General features: G+C 51.6%; 1 protein-coding gene across 2 annotated transcripts in view; it reads left to right on the top strand.

Moving 5' to 3' along the window:
* ITGA3 (integrin subunit alpha 3) overlaps positions 1-22,909 on the top strand; it is a 28,825-nt gene extending 5,916 nt beyond the window's left edge. Inside the window, exons 2-26 of one of the 2 annotated variants that reach the window (XM_033090612.1) lie at positions 1,814-1,941; positions 2,252-2,331; positions 4,144-4,393; positions 5,689-5,775; positions 6,138-6,345; positions 7,026-7,222; positions 8,828-8,916; positions 9,044-9,180; positions 9,350-9,436; positions 10,368-10,435; positions 10,511-10,647; positions 11,214-11,363; positions 11,461-11,558; positions 11,906-12,053; positions 12,294-12,362; positions 12,951-13,030; positions 13,144-13,221; positions 13,613-13,715; positions 13,873-14,055; positions 14,239-14,361; positions 14,994-15,107; positions 16,087-16,185; positions 20,208-20,333; positions 20,699-20,839; positions 21,554-22,909. In XM_033090612.1, coding sequence (XP_032946503.1) covers positions 1,814-1,941; positions 2,252-2,331; positions 4,144-4,393; positions 5,689-5,775; positions 6,138-6,345; positions 7,026-7,222; positions 8,828-8,916; positions 9,044-9,180; positions 9,350-9,436; positions 10,368-10,435; positions 10,511-10,647; positions 11,214-11,363; positions 11,461-11,558; positions 11,906-12,053; positions 12,294-12,362; positions 12,951-13,030; positions 13,144-13,221; positions 13,613-13,715; positions 13,873-14,055; positions 14,239-14,361; positions 14,994-15,107; positions 16,087-16,185; positions 20,208-20,333; positions 20,699-20,809 — 2,950 coding nt within the window. In that variant the 3' untranslated portion in view covers positions 20,810-20,839; positions 21,554-22,909. The remainder of the gene's footprint in view (positions 1-1,813; positions 1,942-2,251; positions 2,332-4,143; positions 4,394-5,688; positions 5,776-6,137; positions 6,346-7,025; positions 7,223-8,827; positions 8,917-9,043; positions 9,181-9,349; positions 9,437-10,367; positions 10,436-10,510; positions 10,648-11,213; positions 11,364-11,460; positions 11,559-11,905; positions 12,054-12,293; positions 12,363-12,950; positions 13,031-13,143; positions 13,222-13,612; positions 13,716-13,872; positions 14,056-14,238; positions 14,362-14,993; positions 15,108-16,086; positions 16,186-20,207; positions 20,334-20,698; positions 20,840-21,553) is intronic. The other variant, XM_033090611.1, reaches the window with a different exon arrangement.
* The last annotated feature ends 652 nt before the right edge of the window (positions 22,910-23,561 follow it).

The following is a 23,561-nucleotide window of genomic DNA, read 5'->3' as shown; positions in this document are numbered from 1 at the left end:
GCAGGCTCCTAGGCTGAACTGTTCATTCCCACCTGTGACTTCACTCTCTCACCTGTCAGGCTCTCCAGGGACCATGTCATGGGGGGTCCGGCAGCGGACTCACCAGGCACCCTCCCCAGCCCAGACGGAGGGTGACTGACTGGCCTGGCTGCCACACTGGCCCCTGCCAGCCTTCCTGCCTGGCACTGCTCTGCTTAGAGAAGCTGCACACCTGTCCCCAGGAATACTTCCCCAGGGTAAGGGCTGAGCTGAGATGTGAAGTGCAGTCAGAGATCCCGCCCCCTTCCCAGCACCCCCAGGCAGTGCATTCCTGACAACCAGTGGGCGGAGGTACCCAGGCCCAGGCATGCCCAGGCCCTGCCCTTCCCACTCCCTGCAACCCTCACTCACAGGTACCAGGCAGGAGCTGCAGGCAGGGCGTAGCTCGGCACTTTCAGACTCTGGCAGGAGGCCCAGAGGCTCACTGAGCGGGGAGCCTCAGGGTGGTAGTATAGCTGGGACCAGATGGAGGGGTTCCTAGGAGGTGCCTGCCACCCAGGAGGGGTTCCCAGGAGGCTGGGTCCATCGGGATCAAGGAGGGGGTCCTAGCAGAACAGCTAGTGGCTGCAGAGAGGCGATGCCGGGAGAGAAAGGGGTGGTAGAGTGGGTTCTTAAACTGGGGTGCACAATATTTGAGAGGTATATTAACTATGCAGGTTCCAGGGCTTCATCCCCAGACTCAAGTTAGATGGTTTGTGAAGGGCCAAGGAATTTGCCTTTTTAACATATAGCCCAGGGATTCTGATGCCAGTGGTCCAAAAACTGTCTTTTGAGAGATTATTTTAAGGCTAATTCCCTGCCTTCCTGTCCTCTAGTCACCTTTCTGGTATGGGATGGGTTGCCTAGGCCATAAGCCTCCTTGTATGAACTTGTAGTCAGTGTCCCTAAAGAGGGGCAGGCTGGGGACAAGGTGATGGTCCTCACCCATCCCCACGCTCATGCCCACCTTCCAAGAACACTGCCCTGGGGTCACATTGTCCAAAATGTCAGGTACCCAGTCCCACCAAATACTTGAGTGCCTGTCTTAAGGTGGCAGTGGGGGGTAAACGTCACCCAGCCCACCTGGGGGCCACATCTCCTAGATCTAAGGCCTCAGATGGCTTAGGAAGGACCTAGGCTCCCAACAACCGACCCTCCTCTACCCCTCACACCTTCTCCCCGCAGGCCCTCTGGAAGTTGCACCCTGTGCCAGGATGCCTCCAGTCTTGCTCTCTTCAGGTCTACCTTCATCTCAGAAGCCAAAGCTTTCCTTCCAAAACGCAGACCTGACCACGTCACTCCCTTGCTTAAGCTCCATCCATGGCTTCCCCAAGGCCCTTCCTACCCTGCCCACCTGTCCCTCCCCAGTGTTCCTGGATTCTAGCTATAGCAGGGCTCTGCAGATCCCTGAGTCACGCTGCTTGCTCATGCTTCCTGGCCCTCGCACATGCCATACTTGGGCCTGACGTGCCCGTCCTCCCCTTCGTCCCTTGGTGAACCCTGGTCGTCATCCTGAGACTCACACCAGGGCCCCTCTTCTGTGGGCCTCCCTGACTGCCCCCCATGCAGAATCTGGGTTGGTTTGCTTCCTGCATTCCTCTCATGAGGCACTGACTGCAGGTGTCTGCTTCCTTGCCTCCTTCCCCTACCATGGGCAGGGGCTGGGATTCATCCATCTCCCAACCCCAGAGCTGGGCACAGAGCCTGGCACAGAGCAGATGCCCAGTAAAGGCAAGTTGTTTGAAGCAGGCTTTGGGGAGTCTGAGCTCAGGCCCCCTCCCTCCTTGTCCCCCAGGCTCCTGGCTGGTGCCCCCCGGGACCTTGCTTTGCCTGATGACTATGCCAACCGGACCGGTGCTGTGTACCTGTGCCCACTCACTGCCCAAAAGGACGACTGTGAGCGGATGGACATCACAGAGAGAAGTGAGGGCAAGGGGCTAGGGCTCAGTACCGGGTCAGGAGCCTGGCGGAGGGGATGGCACAGGAAGAAATGACCTGGAGGAGACAGAAGGCTCACCAGGGCAGTTTCTAGTCACTTCTTGTGCAGCTGGGAAGAGGGAATCCTAGAGGAGAATGGGACCACATGGGATTCGTGTAGCTCAGACTATGATGGGCTGGAGAAGGGGAGTAGGGAGAGCTGCACTGCTGGAGTGGAGGACCCGAGAGGGACTCTGGAGCTCTAGGCAATGGGAGGATGGGGTGCCCTGGCTCACGTTCCCTTCCGTGTTCACAGGTGACCCCGACCATCACATAATTGAGGACATGTGGCTGGGGGTGACTGTGGCCAGCCAGGGCCCTGCAGGCAGAGTCCTGGTAAGTGGGCATTCCAGGTCAGCTGCTCCCGTCCCTTCCAGCCCTCTCCTTCATCTCCCAGGTGCTGGGGAGGAAAGCAGAGGGCAGAAGGGTCATTGGTGCACGAGCTGGGATCTTGCAAATGTCCATTTCTGTAGCTGTCTGTGTCCCTTGGGCTTGGGTGTCCTTTGAGCCTTCCTTTGGCGGGAGGGGGAAGGTGAGGGGAGGTGCCTGGCACTTTCCCAAGGCCCACTATAGCCTGAGTCCTGTCTGAATCACCCACTTCCTCCCTGCTCACCCCTCCCCCAGCCCCACCACGCTCACCCTTCATGGGAACCAGCTGAGGGAATTTCGAGGCGGAAAGGGCAGACAGGGCCTCAGGGTCCTGCGGCCTGGTCTTACTCCTTCCTGGAAGGCTGCCTGGCACAAGAGGCATAGCCCCACTGATTCCAGCTCACCCGGAGAGGATTTGGGGCCACTTCCTGCTGTCAGTTGTCACCTCCTGCCCACATTCTTCAGTGCCAACCTCTGGAGTCTCAATTTCTGACTCCCAGATAGACAATTACAAAAAAAAATTTTTTTAATTGATGTAAAGTTTACATACACCAAAATGTTTCAATGAGTTTTGGTCAATTATACACCTGTGTGACCAACATTCATTAAAGACATAACATTTACAGCACTCCAGAAAGTGTGCCCCTTCGAATCAGTTGTCACCCCCATAGCCAGCACTGTTGTGATTTGTCACTTTGAACACTATTTTAAGCTCCGCGTTTGCATCAAATCACTGAAATACCTTTCCTAGACCCCTGTTATGGATGGTGAGGGTCTAGGACCCATTTAAAGTGGTTCTAGATCCTGGGTCCTTCAGCATTGTCTGCTCACCCATCTGTTCACGCAACAAGGTTTTAGTGAGCACCTACTGTGTGCCAGGCACTGAGCCCACACTAGGAACTTGACTCAGGTCAGGCTTGGCACCTTCTAAGTGAAGCTCACATCCGGAAGGGACACAAAAGGCAAGTCAACAAGAAGTAGGCCTGGTTCTGGATTTTGCCTGGCCCTGGCTGTTTTACAACGACCCTACTTTGATTGATTTGCCCAATAACTATTTATGGAGCACTTCCAGTGTGCTGGGAGAAACTCTGCGAGAGGCAGCACAGCCTCGTGCTTCACAGCTCAGACTTCAGAATAAGACAGCCTGAGATCGAGCAGTCTCTGCCTCTCTAGATGTGAGACCTTAGGCAGAGACTTAGTCCCTGTACCTTAGTTTCCCTATCTAAGTTTCCCTATCTTCCCTATGGGGAAGGTAATTGTCCCTACTCCATAGGGTTGTTAGGAGGCTTAACACAGTTAATATGTGAAGAGCTTAGAATTGTGTCTGGCATATAGTAGGCACTCAGTAAGTGTTAGCTGCTGCTATTATTATTGTTGGTATATTATTTTAATAGTGGTCCTTTTGTTAAGAGGGCAAGGTCATCTGGGGTCAGCAGAGAAGCAAGTTCCTTCAGCTGCTAGGTATCCAGCTCTTTTAGGCCCGAGAGCCAGAACCCCACATTCCCTCATCCTTTCCCGTCTTCGTTTTGCCAAGCTCTCTGAGCCACTCTCAAATCCAGTAGCTTCTAGCCTTCCAAAAAGTGTTCCCAACTTTCAGAACAGCTTTCTGAATTCTGGAAAGGAGATGCGGGTTCAGGCATCACTGTGGGAAGAAAGAAAAGCCAGGAGACCCCTTTCAGCCCCTCTCCCACAAAGCCAGAGGTGCACAGGGTCACGCAGACAGCGGCTCCTGGGTTCCTGGCTGCGGACTCAGGCTGTGTGTTGGGGTGCGGTCCCCAGGTCTGTGCCCACCGCTACACCCAGGTGCTGTGGTCAGGGTCGGAGGACCAGCGGCGTATGGTGGGCAAGTGCTACGTGCGGGGCAATGACCTAGAACTGGACCCCAATGATGAGTGGCAGACCTACCACAATGAAATGTGCAACAGCAACACTGACTACCTGGAGACCGGCATGTGTCAGCTGGGCACCAGCGGTGGTTTCACCCAGAACACTGTGTACTTTGGCGCTCCCGGTGCCTACAACTGGAAAGGTGGGAACCATGGGGGAAGAGGAGGAGTAGAGACCACCCACCCTAGTTAGCCACTGGGACAGCCAGCCAAGACCCTACACACTGGAAGGCAGAAGAGACAGGACCCCTTTGCTAAGATTAGCAGCCACCACGACCTCTACTATTTTAAAGCATTTACCATGTGCCAGAGCTTTTCCACCTGTTACCTTAATTAATCTTAAAATACTCTATGTACCCATTTTACAGAAAACTAAACTCAGAGAAGTGAAGTAAATTGCCCAAACTAACAGCAAGTTATGAAACCTGAATTAGAACGCAGGACCATCTGACTCCAGTTTAACCATTTAAAAACGTATTTAAAGAGTAAGACATGCTCCTGGTCTGACTCCCAATGTTACAGTAAGATTTGGTAAAATAAAGAGTAAAAGTGCCCTTCCTCTCCCATCCTTCTCCCTCAGCCCATTTCCCAGGGTATACTACCCAGTATCTTATGGTTCATCCAGACTTATTTTAGAATTTATAGGTATTTTTAACACACACACACACACACAAACAGAATCACTAACCACGCTGTTCTGCTACTTTCTCTTTTCACTTACAAGTAAACTGGGCATTTGCTCATGTCAGTACATGCAGGCCAGTCTTTTGGGTTCTGCAGAGTATTCCCTTGTATCACGACCCATGCTGGGAACTTCCATGCCACACACCGCTTGACGGCCCACACCCCTTCCCTGTCTGTCTCTCCACCACACAGCCTGTAGCAACAGCGACCCCTCTCTCACTGCATCCAACTGTTGCAGAATCAACAGGCAGAGGGAGCCCAGCATCTTATCCTGCACAGCTCCGGGCTCACCTGAGGCTGAGTCCTCTGCTTGCTCCTGTGTCCTGCCTCCCACCCCCTGGTCCTTTAGAACCTGGGCAGGGCCGCAGGTCCTCTCCAGCAGCAGCCCCGGGAAACAGGGCCCAGGGAGGCAGCCCAAGTTTGGGGGCAGGACCCGGAGGAGATAATCGTGTGGGGTCTGGCCTCAGTGTCTAGAGTGGGGGAAATGTCATCTAGTTTCCAGGTGCCTGGATGACCAGATTCCAGCCATATCTCTACAACTAGTGAGCGCCCCATCCTCAGCCTCACTTTTCTCATCTGCAGAATGGGGGTCATCATTCTACCTCGCAAAATTGTTAAAGGGGAAGTGATTTGCACATGGTAATGTGCTCACAAATATTAAAAAAGGTTACTATTATCCTTCCCTTGGGAGAGGGCCTGGACATAGAAGAAAGGAATGGTGACTTATACTCCCCCTCCCCAAATCCTTGTGAAGGAAATAGCTATATGATTCAGCGGAAGGACTGGGATTTAGCTGAATACAGTTACAAGGATCCGGAGGACCAAGGAAACCTCTATATTGGTGAGTCCAGTTGTGGCAGTCCAATGGGTGACGGGTGGGGGAGGCTCAATGCCTCGCATGCTGGCTCTCTCACCTTCAGGTGGAAGAGTGAGGCCAGGGTGCACGTGTGACTAGTGGCATTTAGTCAACTAGCACTTATTGAGCACCACCAGTATGTACTCAAGATGCAAAGTCCCCACCCACCCTCATGGAGCTCACAGTCCTGTGTGCAGACAATACTGGGGGTTGGGCATCCAGGGTCCACTTTCTTGCCTACATTTAGAGCAATAGAAGATAATGGGGAAGTGTCTTGGGGGTGGGTCCAAAATAGAAGGGGACAAAGTTTACTGGGACCTTCATTGACCACCTTACCCTTATTCCAGGGTACACAATGCAAGTGGGCAGTGCCATCTTGCACCCCAAGGACATCACCATTGTGACGGGTGCCCCACGGCACCGACATATGGGCGCTGTCTTCTTGCTGAGCCAGGAGGGAGGCGGAGACCTGCGGAGGAGGCAGGTGCTGGAGGGCACGCAGGTGGGCGCCTATTTTGGCAGCGCCATTGCCCTGGCAGACCTGAACAATGATGGGTGAGAATCCAGGGTCATTGTTTGGGGCCCCGAGAGGAACGGTGAGGGGGGCTGGCTTGCCAAGTTGGAGAAATGAAGGCTTGCAATTGCGCATTTATTTGCATGCTGTTTGCAGGGATTTGCAAGTCAATTCTGCCTGTTGATTTGCAATCAGACTTTATTGGATTTGTAGTTTTTACATCTTAATGCATGACACTTGCAGCTCCTTGTCTATGCCTGTCATTTGTATGGCTCTAGTGCAAGGGTGTCCAAACTGCAGCCCGTGGGCCAACTGGGGTCGGCAATCCATTGTTAATTGGCCCGCAGCAAATTCCAAAAATATATTTAGTTTACTTAAATAAACCAGGTGAGGCAATAGTACTTCACCTCGAGTGAGTGGCCCGGCTGTTTGTGCATTTTACCGCATATGGCCCTTGGTAAAAAACGTTGAAACAGTTTGGACATCCCTGCTGTAGTGGATGTGGGCTGTGTGGGTGTGATCTGTGCATGGTTTCCCCACATGTGTTTTCTATTAGATGGGTCATGTTGGCATTTCCATGTCTTTCCCACAACCTATGGCCAGAGGTGCCATTTTGTACAACCACGTGCCCTGGTACAATTGTGCCTTTTAAACAAGAGTTATGCTGTGTATTGGGGGCTGACCTCACACTCCCATTTCCCCCTCCTTCCTTCCTGTGCAGGTGGCAGGACCTCCTGGTGGGTGCCCCCTACTACTTTGAGCGGAAGGAGGAGGTAGGGGGTGCCATCTATGTTTTCATGAACCAGGCAGGCACCTCCTTCCCTGCTCACCCCTCCCTCCTTCTCCACGGCCCCAGTCGCTCTGCCTTTGGCTTCTCCGTGGCCAGCATTGGTGACATCAATCAAGATGGATTCCAAGGTATGAGCCAGCATTCCCACCCCAGCACCCCCACTGACTGACTGCCAGCTGCATACCAGGCTTGACAGGGCCCGAAGAAGAGATGGGATGGGGTCCAGGCCCGGGGAGCTCACAGCAGTACTAGCGAGAGGATGAGCGGAGGGGTGCCAGCAGAGGCGAGGAGTGGACGTACCACTGGGCATCGAAGGCTGGGCTGAGTGCACAGTGGAGGGGAGCAGAAGGGGTGCAGCGTGAGTGTGGGTGCTCACCTACTGTGCCCACATTTAGCGGGTATGGGGAGTTCATGTCAGAGACGAGGCTGGAGAGGTAGTGTGGGGTGAGGTGGGTGCCTTGAAAGCCAGGCAGAGGAACTGGGGCTTTATATTTGGGTAACGGCAGAGGGTGTCCAGAGAAGGTTTGTGGGCAGGATGGGATATGGTAGCATGGCACTTTGGTGCCTTGAAAGATGGTTCTGGAGGTGGATGAAGAAGATGTGGGGTGGATGGGGGAAACAAGGCTGGGGTGTTACGATCAAGAATGTAGTGGATCAGGTGGACCAAGAGCTGGGACAAGGTGGGAGCCCCAGTATAGAGGATGTCACCAGAACGCTGCAGCACTTAGGGACCAGTCAGACCTGGGGTGTCACAGAAAGGGACAGATCAAGGGGTTGAGCCTGCTTGCCATGGGAGCACCTGGTTTATCTGGAAGTCACTTCTCTGGCATCCTCGATTTCCCAGAACATAGCTAAAAACCAAAAGGAGCCCCTAAAGAGCCAAAAGAGGTGCCAGAAAGTTCAGTGAACAAAGCCCAAGCACTTACTGATAGAGGAGGCATCCGGTTTCCACTCAGGACCTACTTATTCTTCCTCTACATACTTTTCTAACAAGCGTGGCATTTTGGTTACTTAGGCCTTATCAGATCAAAAGCAGCAAAGTAGGAGGTCAGTCAAGTTTAAGAAGCTAAAACATTTTAGATTTATTAGTGGAAATAATGGTAAGAATGTAAAAAGCCTGGATATTTACAAGTAAAGTGCACTATAGTGTTGTGATTAAAATCCCAGCGCCTCCATGTTACATAGACATGGGCTCTAATATCCTGTGCTCTACTCATCAGCTGTGTGACTGGGTTTTCTGCGTCTGTTTCCTTATCTATAAAGTGGGGACAGTAGTATCTACCGCCAGCACTCTTGTGAGGATTAAACAAGATGAGTACTTGATAACTACCTGCTTTTGTGACCCTGCTGGTAGATGACATTAGAAGAAACAAGTGTCTGGAGGGAAGGTTGGTAGGGGAGATGGAAGGCACTGTAATAAGGGAAAATAAACACCAGCCAGTGTTCAGGAATCTGGAATGTAGGCCTGCTTGAGACATTAACTTGCTTTGTGACTTTGGATAAGTCACTTCCCTCCCTTGGACCTACTTTCCCACATACAAAAGTAGACAATTGAGTACACGATGGTCCCAGTTTTAATCCTAAACTGCAGAGCTCTGTTCCTTGATGGTCTCAGTACTGTCTGGCAGGGTGAGGTCAGGACCATGCTGGGCTCTGTGGTTGGAGCACAGGGTTGGGGAGACATGGGGCCCATAGTCCCCGGGGGATGACGCCATTGTACCTCTCTTTCCCAGACATTGCTGTGGGAGCTCCATTCGAGGGCTTGGGCACAGTGTACATCTACCACAGCAGCTCCAGGGGGCTCCTCCGACAGCCCCAGCAGGTATGGACGGGCAGGGACTGAGGGGGCCTACCCTCCTTTTGCTTACCCACCACTTCCCTATTCTTCCTGGGCCCCACTCCCCAGAGCCTACCCCAGAGCCTGTCCCCACTGCTCCCCTTGTCCCCAGGTAATCCACGGAGAGAAACTCGGACTACCTGGCTTGGCCACCTTCGGCTACTCCCTAAGTGGGCGGATGGATGTGGATGAGAACTTCTACCCAGACCTGCTAGTAGGGAGCCTCTCAGACCGCATCGTGCTTCTGCGGTGAGCCAAGGCAACCTGCAGTGGAGAGGGGCCATTCTTTCCTCCAACCCCGTCTGTATGGAGCCCTATCTCTGTCCACCCACAGCGCCAGGTCCAGACGAGGCTGAGCTCTGGCTTGGCCTGGCCTGGGGCAGCAGGAGGCACAGATGTCTGTGTGTTTTCTATGCAGGGCCCGGCCTGTCATCAATATCCTTCATAGGACCTTGGTGGCCAGGCCATCTGTGCTGGACCCCGCACTCTGCACAGACACCTCTTGGTGAGACTCTCAACCCCCACTCTGCCCACCCATTCCTCCTTAAGTATGGGCAGGCCAGGAGGGGTCCTGGCTCCCAAACCCCTCCCCTGGCAACTCCTGATATCCCACCATTATTAGAGGGTTGATTCTTGGGGTAAGCATTGCCCTCCCTACCCAGCCTCATTAAAAAGCAAAATCCCTTGTAGAAGGTAATGGATGAATTGGGGGTGGAGGCAGCAATGCATGGTGGTTAGGAGTGGAAGCTCTGGGCGGCCTGCTTCAAATCCCAGCTATGCCCACTGCAGTGGTGAGCGTAGGCTCTGGGGAGTGAAATCCCAGAGGATGAGGGAGACACTTAGGTGGATGGATGTGGGGAAGAAGAAAGCCAACTTGAGCACATTATTAATCTCTCTGAGTCTCATTCCTTGCCTATAAAACAAAGTTAATAATACTAACCAATTCAAACGGTTGTGATAATCAAATGAGCTAATGTACAAAAAGCCCTTAGCATGGAACTCTATACCCCAAGTGCTCAAAATATGTTAGTGCTAAGATGGTGACCATGAGAGTGATGACTCCAAGGTCTTTGTGTGAGTGAGGACATTGGATGAGAAGGCAGCGGGAAACAGAGCAGGGAAGCATGGGGTTGGGTGGTGGAAAAAGACCTATACTGAGGATCCTGCACAAGACCAGCTGGGCCACACTGACTAATGACTTCAGTTTCCCCATTGGTGACCTCTATCCCTGTTTTCTATGGCTCTAATGGGAGTAGGGATGGAAGGAGCCAGGGACACCCGAGACCAGTTCTGTGGACTCCCCAGTTTTGCCCTTGCCTTTCCCCTGAAGGGTCCTCCCCTTGCCCAGTAAAGGGGGTGCGAGCTAGGGCCTGGATATCTGGGTCCCACTGTGACCAGGCCCTCCTGTACATCCCCCCACCCCACCCCCGCAACAGTGTGCAGGTGGAGCTGTGCTTTGCTTACAACCAGAGTGCTGGGAACCCCAACTACAGGCGAAACATCAGTGAGTGCTGGGGTACAGGGTGAGGGTGGCCATGCTCACCTGGTCACCTGCTGATTGCCCACCCTCCACCTGCAGCCCTGGCCTATACACTCGAGGCTGACCGGGATCGCCGCCCTCCCCGGCTGCGCTTTGCGCAGAGCCAGTCACCTGTCTTCCATGGCTACTTCTCCATGCCAGAGACGCGCTGCCAGACGATGCAGCTGCTCCTGATGGTGAGGGAGGGTCCAGGAAAGGGGCATGGGCTTCATATACCTCGAGGAAATAGTCAGCACCCCGCAGCTGAAGGGTGAGGGACTGGGGTCTCTCCAGAGACAGTGGTGGGGGAGGTGTGCTTGGAAGGCCATAGGTCTTCAGGGTATACAGTGCACGCACCCAGCACGGGGTAGAGGAGATAGAGACTCTTGGGAGTGGGGATGGAACCAAAGGGCTCTTCACCCCTGAGAAGAGTGAGGGGTGTGCGACTTGGCTCAGCTCAGCTCTGGGGAAAGGGGTCCGTGAGTGGGGGGCAAGCTCAGCCGCTCTCTGGGACATCAGGGTGGAAAGGGAGAGTTCAACCTGGGGATTCTGAGGGTGAAGGGAGGCTCCCTTCCTTAACTGTGGATCAAGGTGGTAGGAAGGGGGTCAATTTGGTGATTGGACCAGAGGAGGCTCAGCCTTACTGGGGGGTTTTCAGGGTGGAGGAAGCCTAAGCTCCTCCCTGGGGCCTCAGGGTGGTGTGAAGATTCAGTTCGGTAGGGAGAGCAGTGCAGAGCTGGGCTCAGCTCGCTCTCCTTCACAGGACAACGTTCGTGACAAACTCCGTCCCATCATAATCTCCATGAATTACTCTTTACCTTTGCGAATGCCGGATCGCCCCCGTCTGGGACTGCGGTCCCTGGACGCCTACCCGGTCCTCAACCAGGCGCAGGCGCTGGAAAACTACACTGAGGTAGGTGGGGCCGGGGCCGGAAGGGCGGGGCCGGGAGGGCTGTGGAATGAGAGGGTGCTGTGGGTGGTTGGACCCTCACGTCTCAGGCCACCCCCAGATCCAGTTCCAGAAGGAGTGCGGGCAGGACAACAAGTGTGACAGCAACTTGCAGATGCAGGCGGCCTTTGTATCGGAGCAGGGGAAGCGGATGAACAGGTGAGCCCTGGGCCACGCCGATTGGCCAAGGGTGGGGAGGCCTTCATTGGCGAACGGGAATTGAGGGGCGGGGCTTGTTGGTCAGGGAGCTCAGAGACCGGGTGAGATCTGAGGAGTGGGGCCTCACTGGCCGGGGGCGGGGCTTCAGGAAAAGGCGAGTCTGAGAGGTTGGACTTCAGGCGGCCAAGTAGGCTGTGTGAAGCTGACCTTCACTCGCTGGGAAAGGGGCTTTCTTCTCCCCTGAGAGTAGAGGGCGGGCCTGGCTGTACCGAGAATGGGTGGGGACTAATTGATCTGGGGCGGGCCCGGGGCGGGCGTTTGGGTTGAGTCCTGGGCTCCTTCCTCAGGCTCCAGTACAGCAGAGACGTCCGGAAATTGCTCCTGAGCATCAACGTGACCAACCTCCCGAGCAGAGAGCGGGCTGGGGAAGACGCCCATGAGGCACTGCTTAACCTGACTGTGACTCAGGGCCTGCTGCTGTCTTCAGTGCGCCCCGTGAGTGCCCAACCAGGGCTCCACCACGTATTTGCATCCTTACATGCATGTCATTTACATGTGTAGTCATTTGTCATATGTCCTCTCTCCTCTGGGCTGGACCTCTTCAGGTGCCTACGGCATCTGTTGCTAGGGGAACCCAGTTCTCAAGCCTCTAGGACTTCAGACACAGTGCCACAGGGGAAGGGGTGGGACAAGCCCTACTCTGACCACCTAGACTTAATTGTCTTCTTTCCTCAGCCTGGGGCCTGCCATGGCAACGAGACCATCTTTTGTGAGCTGGGGAACCCCTTCAAACGGAACCAGAGAGTAAGTGCTGCCCACACCCTCCCAGGCTGCCAGGCTGCTCCTCCGATGAGCTCCTGACTCTTCTTGCTTCTGCTTGCCTGCTTCCCCGCCTTCCATGAAGAAAAGAGCCAGAGTGGGGGAGGAGGAAATAAAGTAAGGGGTGGGGAGAGATCCAGAGACTGAGAAAAATGGGGCCCCTATGGAGCTAGGCACAAAGTCAGAGCAGCTGTAGGTGAGGAAACCAATTTTACTGAGCACCTACTCTGTGCCAGGCCCCAAGCCCAACACTTTGCTTCTTTTATATGCTGTAATTCTTACAACCTTCTGAGGTGGTAGATGCTGTTTTACATAAAGGAAACACAGGCTTAGAAAGTTTCAGTAACTTGCTTAAGGTAATGTAGCTCAAAAGTAACAGAGATGTCATTGACAGAGAAGGAGAAAGGGGAAGAAAAGATGAGGCAGAGATGTGGAGACCCCTTGCCCAGGATGGGGGGAAAAGGAGGCCAGAGAACCAACTCTCTAGCATAGTATCCAGCCCTTCTCCCCACCATGGCTTCGCCCCTGCCTGGGTCTAAATGCCGCGCTCTGCCTCCCTGGCCCTCATCGCAGATGGAGCTGCTCATTGCCTTTGAGGTCAACGGAGTGACCCTACACACAAAGGAACTCCAGGCTCTGCTGCAGCTCTCCACGTGAGTGATCTTGCAAAGCCAGCCTGTGTCAGGGTTAAGGTGTCCTGGGGACTCCCCCAGCCCTCGTCTCAGCTGACACACCTTCTCACCTACTCCCTGCACTGCCTTCCCAGGTCAAGTCACCAGGACAACCTGTGGCCCGTGACCCTGACTCTGCTGGTGGACTACACGCTCCAGGCCTCGCTCAGCATGTGTGTACCTCCCCTCCCCCCAGCCTGCTGTGCTTGAGTTAGGGCCTTCTTGTCCCCAAGTTGTCTCCCAAGGTGTCTTCTTTGACACACCTCTCTTGGCCTGGTATCCTTAGGTGTCCACTTCCCTTAGGTCATCCCACCGCTTAACAACAGCAATCACTGTCGTTATTGTTAGTGTTATTCCCCCTGCAAAGCAGGCAGCAGTAGAGGAATCTACATACGAGGAAACTGAGGCTCAGAAAGAGTAAATAACTTGCCTGAGGCCACACAGCTAGGGCAGAGCTGGAATTTATTTCAGGTCTGCCTCATGTCGGAGGAGCTGTAGTTAACCCACCCCTTCTGTCAGGACCCCTCCTGTCCCCTCTGACTCCAGCATCTTTCTTACCTCTAGGGTGAATCACCGCCTGCAAAGCTACTTTGGGGGAACAGTGATGGGCGAGTCTGGCATGAAAACTGTGGAGGATGTGGGAAGCCCTCTCAAGTATGAGTTCCAGGTGAGAGGACCTCTGGAACCCTGGGATGCAGACTCCTGGGAAGGGGGATGGGTCACTTCTTTCTGAGTCTGGGTTCCCAGGGTGTAAGATCTGGGGATTGATGAAATGGAGGTGGTTTTCCAGGAGACTGTGGTCATAGCACCCTTTGTGCTCACAGGTGGGCCCAGTGGGAGAAGGACTGGCAGCCCTGGGGACCCTGGTCCTAGGGCTGGAGTGGCCCTATGAAGTCATCAATGGCAAGTGGCTGCTGTACCCCACGGAGATCACCATCCACGGCAATGGGTCCTGGCCCTGCCAGCCACCCGGAGACCTTGTCAACCCTCTCAACCTCACTCTATCAGTAAGGACACCACAGGGATCTTTCATTTGCATCTCATTCATTCACATGCTGCAAGGCAGAGAGGCCAGTGTCTTCCCTTCCCTCCCCTCCCCCCCTTAGGAAGCCTGCCTCTCCCCTGCCCTTTCTTCCTCTCCTCACCTCTGCTCCCATTCCTTCCTCCCAGCAAATTTCTTCTCTCTTCAGGTCCCTGGGGACAGGCCGCCAGCTCCACAGCGTAGGCGACGACAGCTGGACCCAGGGGGAGGCCAGGGCCCCCCGCCTGTCACTCTGGCTGCTGCCAAAAAAGCCAAGTCTGAGACCCTGCTGGTGAGTGGCCAGAGCAGGGTTGGACAGGACTGTGCCCACACACCCAGGGGAAGCACAAAGCGAGGGGCATAGGTGCTGCTCACCAGGAGCTCTCCCCTCAGGAGCTCCCGGTCGGAGTGGGCAGACTCATCTTCTGCCCTCAGAGGGCATCCCACTGCCCCTTGCCCTTGGGGAGCAGCCAATACAGTGGAGCAAACGAAGAGACACAGGCTCTATTCCCAGGGTCCAGCCTGTTGGGGGTGATCCAGCTGCTCAAAGCCTTGGCCCTTAGGGCTGGGGAATGAGGAGGGGCAGGACAGAGGTCTGGAGGGAGAGGGGAAGAGGCCTGGGAAGCAAGTTGAAGCCGAGCTGGGTGGAGAGGTAAGAGGTGGTGGCCCAGTGGAAGGAGTTGGGAGGGGGAACAGGGATCAGATTTTGTGTTATCCACTTCCCAGCATCTGTATATGCTTTAGACATGTAAGTGTCCAAAGAATGTGCCTTAAGCATGTAAGTGTGGGGGTGGGGAGAGTGTACGTGAGTGAAGGGATGAGCTCGGACCCCTGTGAGTTAGCCAGGGGGAGGAGTTGAAGCTAAGGGGTGAAGAATTTGGAGACTTAAGCTGACTTGTGTCCTGTGTTCCCTGCCCACCTCAGAGCTGTGGCAGTGACCATACCCGCTGTGTATGGCTGGAGTGCCCCATTCCTGATGCCCCCGTCATCACCAACGTGACAGTGCAGGCTCGAGTGTGGAACAGTACCTTCATCGAGGTCAGTGCCTGGCTCTGGACGTTCCCCTTGCTACCCACCTGGGTGGGGAAAACAACAGGGAGAGGGTAAGGCCAAGGTCACAGCAAGGCCTCATGCATGTGTGTGTGTGTGTGTGTGTGTGTGTGTGTGTGTGTGTGTGTTGGTGACATCAGCATGTTTTATGCCTGACAGGTTGTACACCTGTCACTGTGTGCCGTGTCAGTATTCGTTTGTATGCTTGTGTGTGGACATGTTTGTCTCCAGCCAGAATGACCTTCTCTCATACGTCCATTGTTCTGTCATGTGTCCATGACTTTCCCATCTCCATGCCTTTGCCAGCAGCTCCTTCCCCACTGGAATGCCGGCTCCCCCTCTGTTCTCTCTCCATGTAAACTCCTAGTCAGCCTTCAGGGTCTCCTTCAGATGCTTCACCACCAGTGAGGTCTTTTCCAGCTGACGACTTTTCCTCTGCGCATCCACAGAACCTTCTCAGAAGCCACACATGTCACTTATCACTCTCCACTCTAGGTTGCAGTTACTCACACACTGGCCTTCTCATGCCACCTAGACCAAACATTTTCTGTAAATGACTAGATGGTAAATCTTTTCAGCTTTGTGGACCACACAGTTTCTGTTGCAACGATGAGTTCAGCCATTGTAGCACAAAGCTGTCATACACGATACCTACCTGAATGGGTGTGGCTGTGTCAAAAATACTTTCTTTATAAAAGCAGGTGGCAGACCAGAATTAGCCCACAGACCTGACCTAGACTGTGACCTCCATTGCCTCTGCTGTCCCCAGCATCCAGCACAGGACCTGATACACAAATGAACGAATGATGTACATTTGTGTGTGGGGAGGCCTGGCTGTCATATCCTTTGGGTGTTGCTTAAGGATGCTGTGTGGTGGGGCGGTGCCTTGGGGCGGGGATGCTTAGGGTCAGGAGGAGGCTCAGAGGGGCTTCAGCGGCTTCTTTTGACCCACCCATTTCTCCTCCAGGATTACAGAGACTTTGACCGAGTCAGGGTAGCCAGCTGGGCTACCCTGTTCCTCCGAACTAGCGTCCCCACCATCAACATGGAGAACCAGACCGTGCCGGTGAGTGAGCGTGCTAATGAGACAGCAGTGCCTGGCCAGGGCATGGCAGCGCATGGCATCCTTTCAGAGTACTTTCACACGTTAGCTTTGTGGTTCTCAATCTTGGAAGCACATTGGAATCCTCCGGAGGACTTCTGGTGTCTGGACCGCACCCCTGGGCAATGAAATCTGAGTCTGTGGAGGTAGGACCCCCATACTGGTGTGTTTTAAAGTCCCCCAGGTGATTCTAATGTGCAGCCAGGGTTGAAAACCTCTGCTTGAGCTTACTTGATCCACACAACATTTCGGTGAAGCTGTTTCATCTCTGTGGAAACTTGAAAAAAAAAGTTACATCTGGAAGAATAAATATGAAAAATTGCTAATAATTTGTTGTGAAAAGGATATAAGTGGAGATATGTAGGAGACACATATAGGAGACGAATGGAGGGTTAGTTAAATATGTCATGGTACTTTTCCTAAAATAAATTAAGGTAGTGGAGGAAGGGCCGGAAAGATTGATGAAACAGAATAGAAATTTATTTTATTATACAGATGGCATTTTTCATCAGTGGAGAAAGGTAGATTATTAAGTCCTGTTGGGGAAACACATTTAGAAAGTAAAGACAAACCCCTGTCTCACACCATAAACAAAAATACATTTGAGTTAAATTAAATACTTAAATATAGAAAATAAAATCCAACATACCAGAAGAAAATTTGGAAAATAATTTAATGATAATCTTTCATTATGGGAGTTCGTTTATTAAACCCAGAAGTCACAAAGGAAAGATCTGACAACTTAGACGACGTGTAATTTTAAATCTGTATATAGGCATTCCTTGGAGATATTGCAGGTTCCCTTCCAGACCACTGCAATAAAATGAATATCACAATAGAGCAAGTCACACACATTTTTGGGTTTCCCAGTGCATATAAAAGTTATGTTTACACTGTAGTGTAAGTATGCAATAGCATTATGTCTAAAAAAGACAATATACACACCTTAGAAAATACTTTATTGCTAAAAAATGCTAACCATCATCTGAGTCTGTTGGAAAAATAGGATAGACTTGCTCATTGCAGGTTGCCACAAACCTTTGATTTGTTAAAAATGCTGTATGTGTGAGTCATAATTAACACGAAACACAGTGTTCATAGGGTGAAATACAAATGTTCAACTCAATAGTAAAGAAATAGAAATAACAGCAACAAGACTTTTTTCCCTATCAGACTAAAAATATGAAAAAGAATAATGTTTTCTGGTGCTGATGAGGTGGAAAGCAATGCTTTTGATTGGAGTATAAATTGATGGATTCTTTTTTTTTTTTAATAAATTTTATTGGGGAATATTGGGGGACAATGTGTTTCTCCAGGGCCCATCAGCTCCAAGTCGTTGTGCTTCAATCTAGTTGTGGAGGGTGCAGCTCAGCTCCAAGTCCAGTTGCTGTTTTTAATCTTTAGTTGAAGGGGGCACAGCTCACCATCCCTTGTGGGAATTGAACCGGCAACCTTGTTGTTGAGAGCTCGCGCTCTAAACAAGTGAGCCATGCGGCCGCTCTTGATGGATTCTTTTGGAAATGACTTTGTCAATATCTATTCAAATTTAGAATGCACATTTCCTTTGATCCAGCACATGATAATATATCTTAAGGAGCGAATAGGACAAGTATGTGAACATAAATATATGGAGGTATTTTAATGCATTGTTTATAATGACATAAAATTGGAAACAATCTAAGTGTCTTTCAGTAGATTGGTTCAATAAATTATGGTACATTTCCTACAATGACTATGCAGTCATCAGAGATATTAGGTTGATCTTTATTAATTGACATCGAAAGATGATGATATTAAGTGAAAAGGGAAGCAGGTCGCAGAAGAGTGTGCAGTACACATACCGTGTTTCCCTGAAAATAAGACCTAGCTGGACAATCAGCCCTAATGCATCTTTTGGAGCAAAAATTAATATAAGATCCAGTATTATATTATATTACATTATATTATATTTAGTATATTATACAATATATATTATGTTATATTATATTAATTATATTATACCCGGGATTATATTATAGTATAATAAGACCGGGTCTTATATTAATTTTTGCTCCAAAAGATGCATTAGAGCTGATTGTCCAGCTAGGTTTTATTTTCGGGGAATCATGGTAGATCCCATTTATGTGGAAGAGAAAAGTATATATGTTTAACATTTACATTGAAAATTATGGAAAGAGATTTACCAAAATGTTGAAGATACTTATTTCCAGGGAATACTGGAAACTTTTAATATTCTTTACATTATCTGCATTTTTATTTGCAATGATAAAAAATTGAGAGGGGCTAAACTTTTCTATTTATTTATTTATTTATTTTTCTTTATTTTTATTTTTATTTATTTTTCTTCCCCCTCCCCACCACCTTCTCCTTTGGCAGCTATCTGCTTACTCATTATATCTATGGGTCTGTTTCGGTTTGGTTTTGTATATTCCTTTTTTTTTAGAATCCACATATAAGTGAAATCATACAGTATTTGTCTTTTGTCTAACTTATTTCACTTATCACAATACCTTCTAGGTCCATCCATGTTGTCACAAATGGCAAGGTTTCATTCTTTTTTATGGCTGAATAATATTCCATTGTATACATGCACCACATCTTCTTTATCCATTCATCTATTGATAGAGACCTAGGTTGCTTCCATATCTTGGCAATTATTAGTAATGCTGCAATGAACATAGGCGCGCATATATCTTTTCAAATTAGTGTTTTTGTTTTCTTTGGATAAATACCCAGAAGTGCAATTGCTGGATTGTATGGCGGCTCTATTTTTAAATTTTTGAGGAACCTCCATACTGTTTTCCATAGTGGCTGCACCAATTTACAATCCCACCACCAGTGCATGAGGCTTCCCTTTTCTCCACATCCTTGCCAGTACTTGTTACTTGTTGATTTATTGATTACAGCCATTCTGACAAGTGTAAGGTGATACTGTGGTTTTCATTTGCATTTCCTGATGATTAGTGATGTTGAGCATCTTTTCATATGTTTGTTGGCCATTTGTATGTCCTCTTTGGAGACTATCTACTCAGGTCCTCCGCCAGTTTTTAAAATTGGATTGTTTGGTTTTTTTGGTGTTAAGTTGTATGAGTTTCTTATATATCTTGGATATTAACCCCTTATCAGATGTATCATTTGTGAGTATCTTCTCCTGTTCAGTAGATTGTCTTTTCATTTTGTTGATGGTTTCCTTCGCTGTGCAAAAGCTTTTTAGTTTGATGCAGTCCCATTTGTTTACCCATCTGTATTTTTTAAAGATAATCAAAATAAGTTTTAAGAAATAATAATCATATATAATCAGAAAAATATTTTTCTATACATGTAAAATATAGTATATAATTTTATATTATAATATATGTATGATTTTAATATATATGCATTGTAGGAGGAAAAGAATGGCACTATATGCTGTGCATTCTTTATTTTTTTGTAAATATTTATGGAGTTCTTATTGTGTACCATGTATTGCTCAAAGCAGTTTACTTATATTACACATATTTAATACTCCCCAGCAACCTATGAGGTAGATATTATTATCATAACCCCCATTTTACAGATGAACAGAGAAATTAAATGACTTGCCCAAGGTCACACAGCTAGTGAATAGCACAGCTGAGGCTTGAACTCGGGTAGTCTGGCTCCAGAACCCCTGCTTTTGGCCACTCAGCTATATGCCTTATGATCCTCTTATCAGAGAACATGAAATGAAGATTCAGAGAGGTGAAATAACTTGTCCAGAGTCACACAGCTCCAGGCTGCCTCCCAGGTCTGAGACTGCTCCTTTGGAGCCAGGTCTGCACCTAGGAGAAACCAGATGGATAAATCTGCTTCTGAAAGTGGGGAAGCAGGGGCTTTTTATATTCTGTGAGTGCCCCCTACTGGCAGTAGGTCAAACAGCAGGGTCGGGGACCGAGCTGGGACAGGAACGATGAGCTTGGGGCCTCAGGGGGTGAACACAGGGCTGAGCCCCTTCTCACCCCCTCCAGTTCTCCGTGGACATAGACTCTGAGCTGGTGGAGGAGATACCAGCCGAGATCGAACTGTGGCTGGTGCTTGTGGCTGTGACTGCGGGGCTGCTGCTGCTGGGGCTCATCATCCTGCTGCTATGGAAGGTTAGGACCCCAGCCCTCCACCCAGACTCCCGCTCCAGGACCGCCTGCCAGCAGACCCTCAATAATTCTCCCTTCATCCCATCTGACCCCACCCTTCCCCTAGTCCTCCTACCGTCCCCCCAGCTTCCAGTCTTACCCCCTGCCCACCCTCACCTCAACCACTGGAATGCTCCTGCCTGGGTTAATGGGGGGACTTGCTAGCTGGAAAGAGGAACCCAGGAACTCTGGCTTCTGACCATACCACCCAGCTAGGGCTGGGACCTATACCTCCAGGCTCCCCAGCCCTAAGCCCCAGTCCATGAGTGCTGCTGGCAAGGACCCCCCAGCTCCCCTGATGGCCCCTCCCCACCTCCTCCCCTCCGCAGTGCGGCTTCTTCAAGCGAGCCCGCACTCGTGCCCTGTATGAAGCTAAGAGACAGAAGGCGGAGATGAAGAGCCAGCCATCAGAGACAGAGAGGCTGACCGAAGACTACTGAGGGGGCAGCCCCTGCCCCCGGCCCACCTGGGTAACAAGGCCTCCGGACTCTCTTCCCCGAGCCCCTCAGCTGGCCCTGGCCTCTGCCTCTGTCCTATCCGCTCCTCCTCCTTTATGGGCCCACTCTGTCCCCAGCACCACCCCAAAGGCCACTCTGCCTCCCTTTCATGCCCTGGGTTAGCTCAGGGAATCTGCTCTCACAAGCCTCCCCATTGAGCCCCTCAAGGACTTGTGGCCCCAAGAGGGAGCCCTAAAACCCTCCCCATAGCCCCTTTGCTTTATGGAGATTGGAAAAGGATCGAGACCGAGGCTAGGCCCCACCTCTGTAGTTCACAAGGCAAATTCCCAGAGTGCTTCTACCTCCAGGGAAGCAGGGGACTAGTAGAGCCCTTCCTCCTGAGAACCAGCGCTTTTCCTCCTGGGAGCCCCCTCCAGGGTGGCAAACTGACCACTCCCCACATTGTGGTCAGGGGAGACCACCACCCTTCCTAGCCATCCCATCAGCAATCTCGGTGGCTGTCCATCTGCCTCTCCCTCTCCTCTCCGCCTTCCTCAATTCCTCCTTCCTCTGGGGCCTGGGGTGGGAACCTCTTCCTCCCCGTCTCAGCGCAGGGAGACAGTGTGTGTTTGGATCAAGGGTCCTAGCTTTGAGGACCTCTAGGTGTGGGGGAGGGGGCTGGGCACATCTTCCCACTGGCTTGAGGGCTAGATACTGATGTCCTCCCACTTTTTCTCCCAACTCCAGTGTGACTTCTTTAAGCGGACCCGCTATTACCGGATTATGCCCAAGTACCATGCGGTGCGGATCCGGGAGGAGGAGCGCTACCCACCTCCAGGAAGGACCGTGCCCACCAAGAAGCACTGGGTGACCAGCTGGCATACTTGGGACCGATACTACTGATGTCCTCCCTGATCCCACCCCTGTGCCCCCAGTGTCCTGTTTTTCTATTTATCATAAGTTATGCCCCGACAGTCCACAGGGGCCACTGCCTTTGGCTGGCACCAGCAGGCTCAGGCACACACACCTCTGAGCACATGCATGTGCTGTCTGGCCACGGGCTTCTCCGCACAGGAGGGCTGGAGCCATGGACCTTGCTATGCCGAGCACACTGCAGCCCTGTGTCCTGGACACATGTGGGGTCCCACTGCCTGTGGACTGTGCCTGTGCACCACAGATAGTGTATGGACATGTATGTCCCAGCCTCTGCCTGTGCTAAAACCAAGCCAAAGGCCGTCTGCTAGAGCCAGGGGGAAAAGGCCCCCAATGTGGTGACACCTCCCCCATTCACACTGGACCCATCTTGAGCCATAGTCACTGGATGGACTCTGCTCTCGAGATTAAAACTACTGACAGCGAACAGCCCATTAGGCCCTCAGCTGTAGTCCCATGCCAGAGCGCGTGGGGTCTGCCCGAGGTTGCCCCACAGGGCAGTTTGCAGGACCTGGCATACTCAGGCACAAGAGTGGAATGAACTAGCAAGCAGGGCCCCAGGATGGCTTTCTTTAATGGATCGCTGTGAAGCCTTTCTCCTCAGCCATGGCCTGCACTAGCAAGGGAATGCAGCCTGAAGGAACAAAGATGGACAAGCCGCTGGACAGCCCGGACACGCTGTGCTGGGACTTCCCTGGGAGCATGGTGGAATCCTTAACAGAGAAGGGGACTGATCCTGGATCAAGGAGAGGTGGGAAGGATCGAGGAAATAACACTCCTCACCCGCCACTACCATTCTAGCCTCTGAAGGGCCTGGAGAGACCCACAAGATCACAGAGGGAGCGACGTTTGAATGTAGGACAGGGAGGGAGCCCTGTCCCTGCCCCATTGGCCAGACCTCACTGTGCCCCCACTGACCATGAGTTGGGGGCCTAGAAGTGGAGTTCCTGGCTGTCCTTGGCTTTCATCACCAATTGGCTCTGCCTTCTCCCCCACGGACCCATTCTGGAAGTTGAAGCTGGTTCCAGAAACCCCCTCCTGCCCCCTGCCTGTTAGCAGGCTCCCTTCCCCCCTTCCACGGTACTGTAGCAGGGGAGCTCCCTCCCCCTCCTTGTGCCTTCTTTGTACATAGGCTTCTCACATCAACCAATAAACAGCTCCCAGTTTGTATACACTGCATCTGCCTCCACCGCCTACCCCTTACCAACGCCCCCATTCAGTCTGATGGATGATGGCATCTAGCTGACACCCAGGTAGACAGAGCCTGGTGCAGGGGTCTTAGAGTTTGGGAGGGTGAAAATGTATGGTAGAGACACCTGCCCCTGCTCTCAGAGACGCCCCAGTCTAAAGGCTGGTCGTGGACAGGGAACTGAAATGTAGAATAAGATGAGGGGCAAGTCCTGCGTAAATTGGATGGAATCCAAAGTGGCTTCTTGGTGGCCAGTGAGCTGGCCCTGGGGAGGGAAGAGGAGGGAGGTGGTGACATGCGGGGTCTGGAAAAGGCAGGAAGCTACTTTGCTGCAGAAACAGATAGTCCTGGATAATGGTGGAGGGAGGCTGGGTGCAAGGGTGAAGAGCCTAGAGCCCTTATCTAGTAGCTACATTCAGATAAGAACCTGCTTTTCTGCCTCAATTTCCACCCCCAACACCCATAGGCACCATGAAGAGTAGATATTCAGAGGGTGAACCAGTAACCCAAAGCTGGAAAGACTGAAAGATCATGGTATCCATTCCCCAGTACCCAGACAGGGGTGCCTGGAGCCCTAGTCTCATGGTAGCTCCCCCAAAGGGGTTTTAGTACTGAGCTGACATAGTGAGCTGA

The sequence above is a fragment of the Rhinolophus ferrumequinum genome, chromosome 21 (genome assembly GCF_004115265.2).
Source record: "Rhinolophus ferrumequinum isolate MPI-CBG mRhiFer1 chromosome 21, mRhiFer1_v1.p, whole genome shotgun sequence".
In the NCBI taxonomy this organism is placed as follows: Eukaryota; Metazoa; Chordata; class Mammalia; order Chiroptera; family Rhinolophidae; genus Rhinolophus; species Rhinolophus ferrumequinum.
Note: the sequence above shows the minus strand (reverse complement) of the source record. Positions and strands in the feature narration are given on the sequence as shown.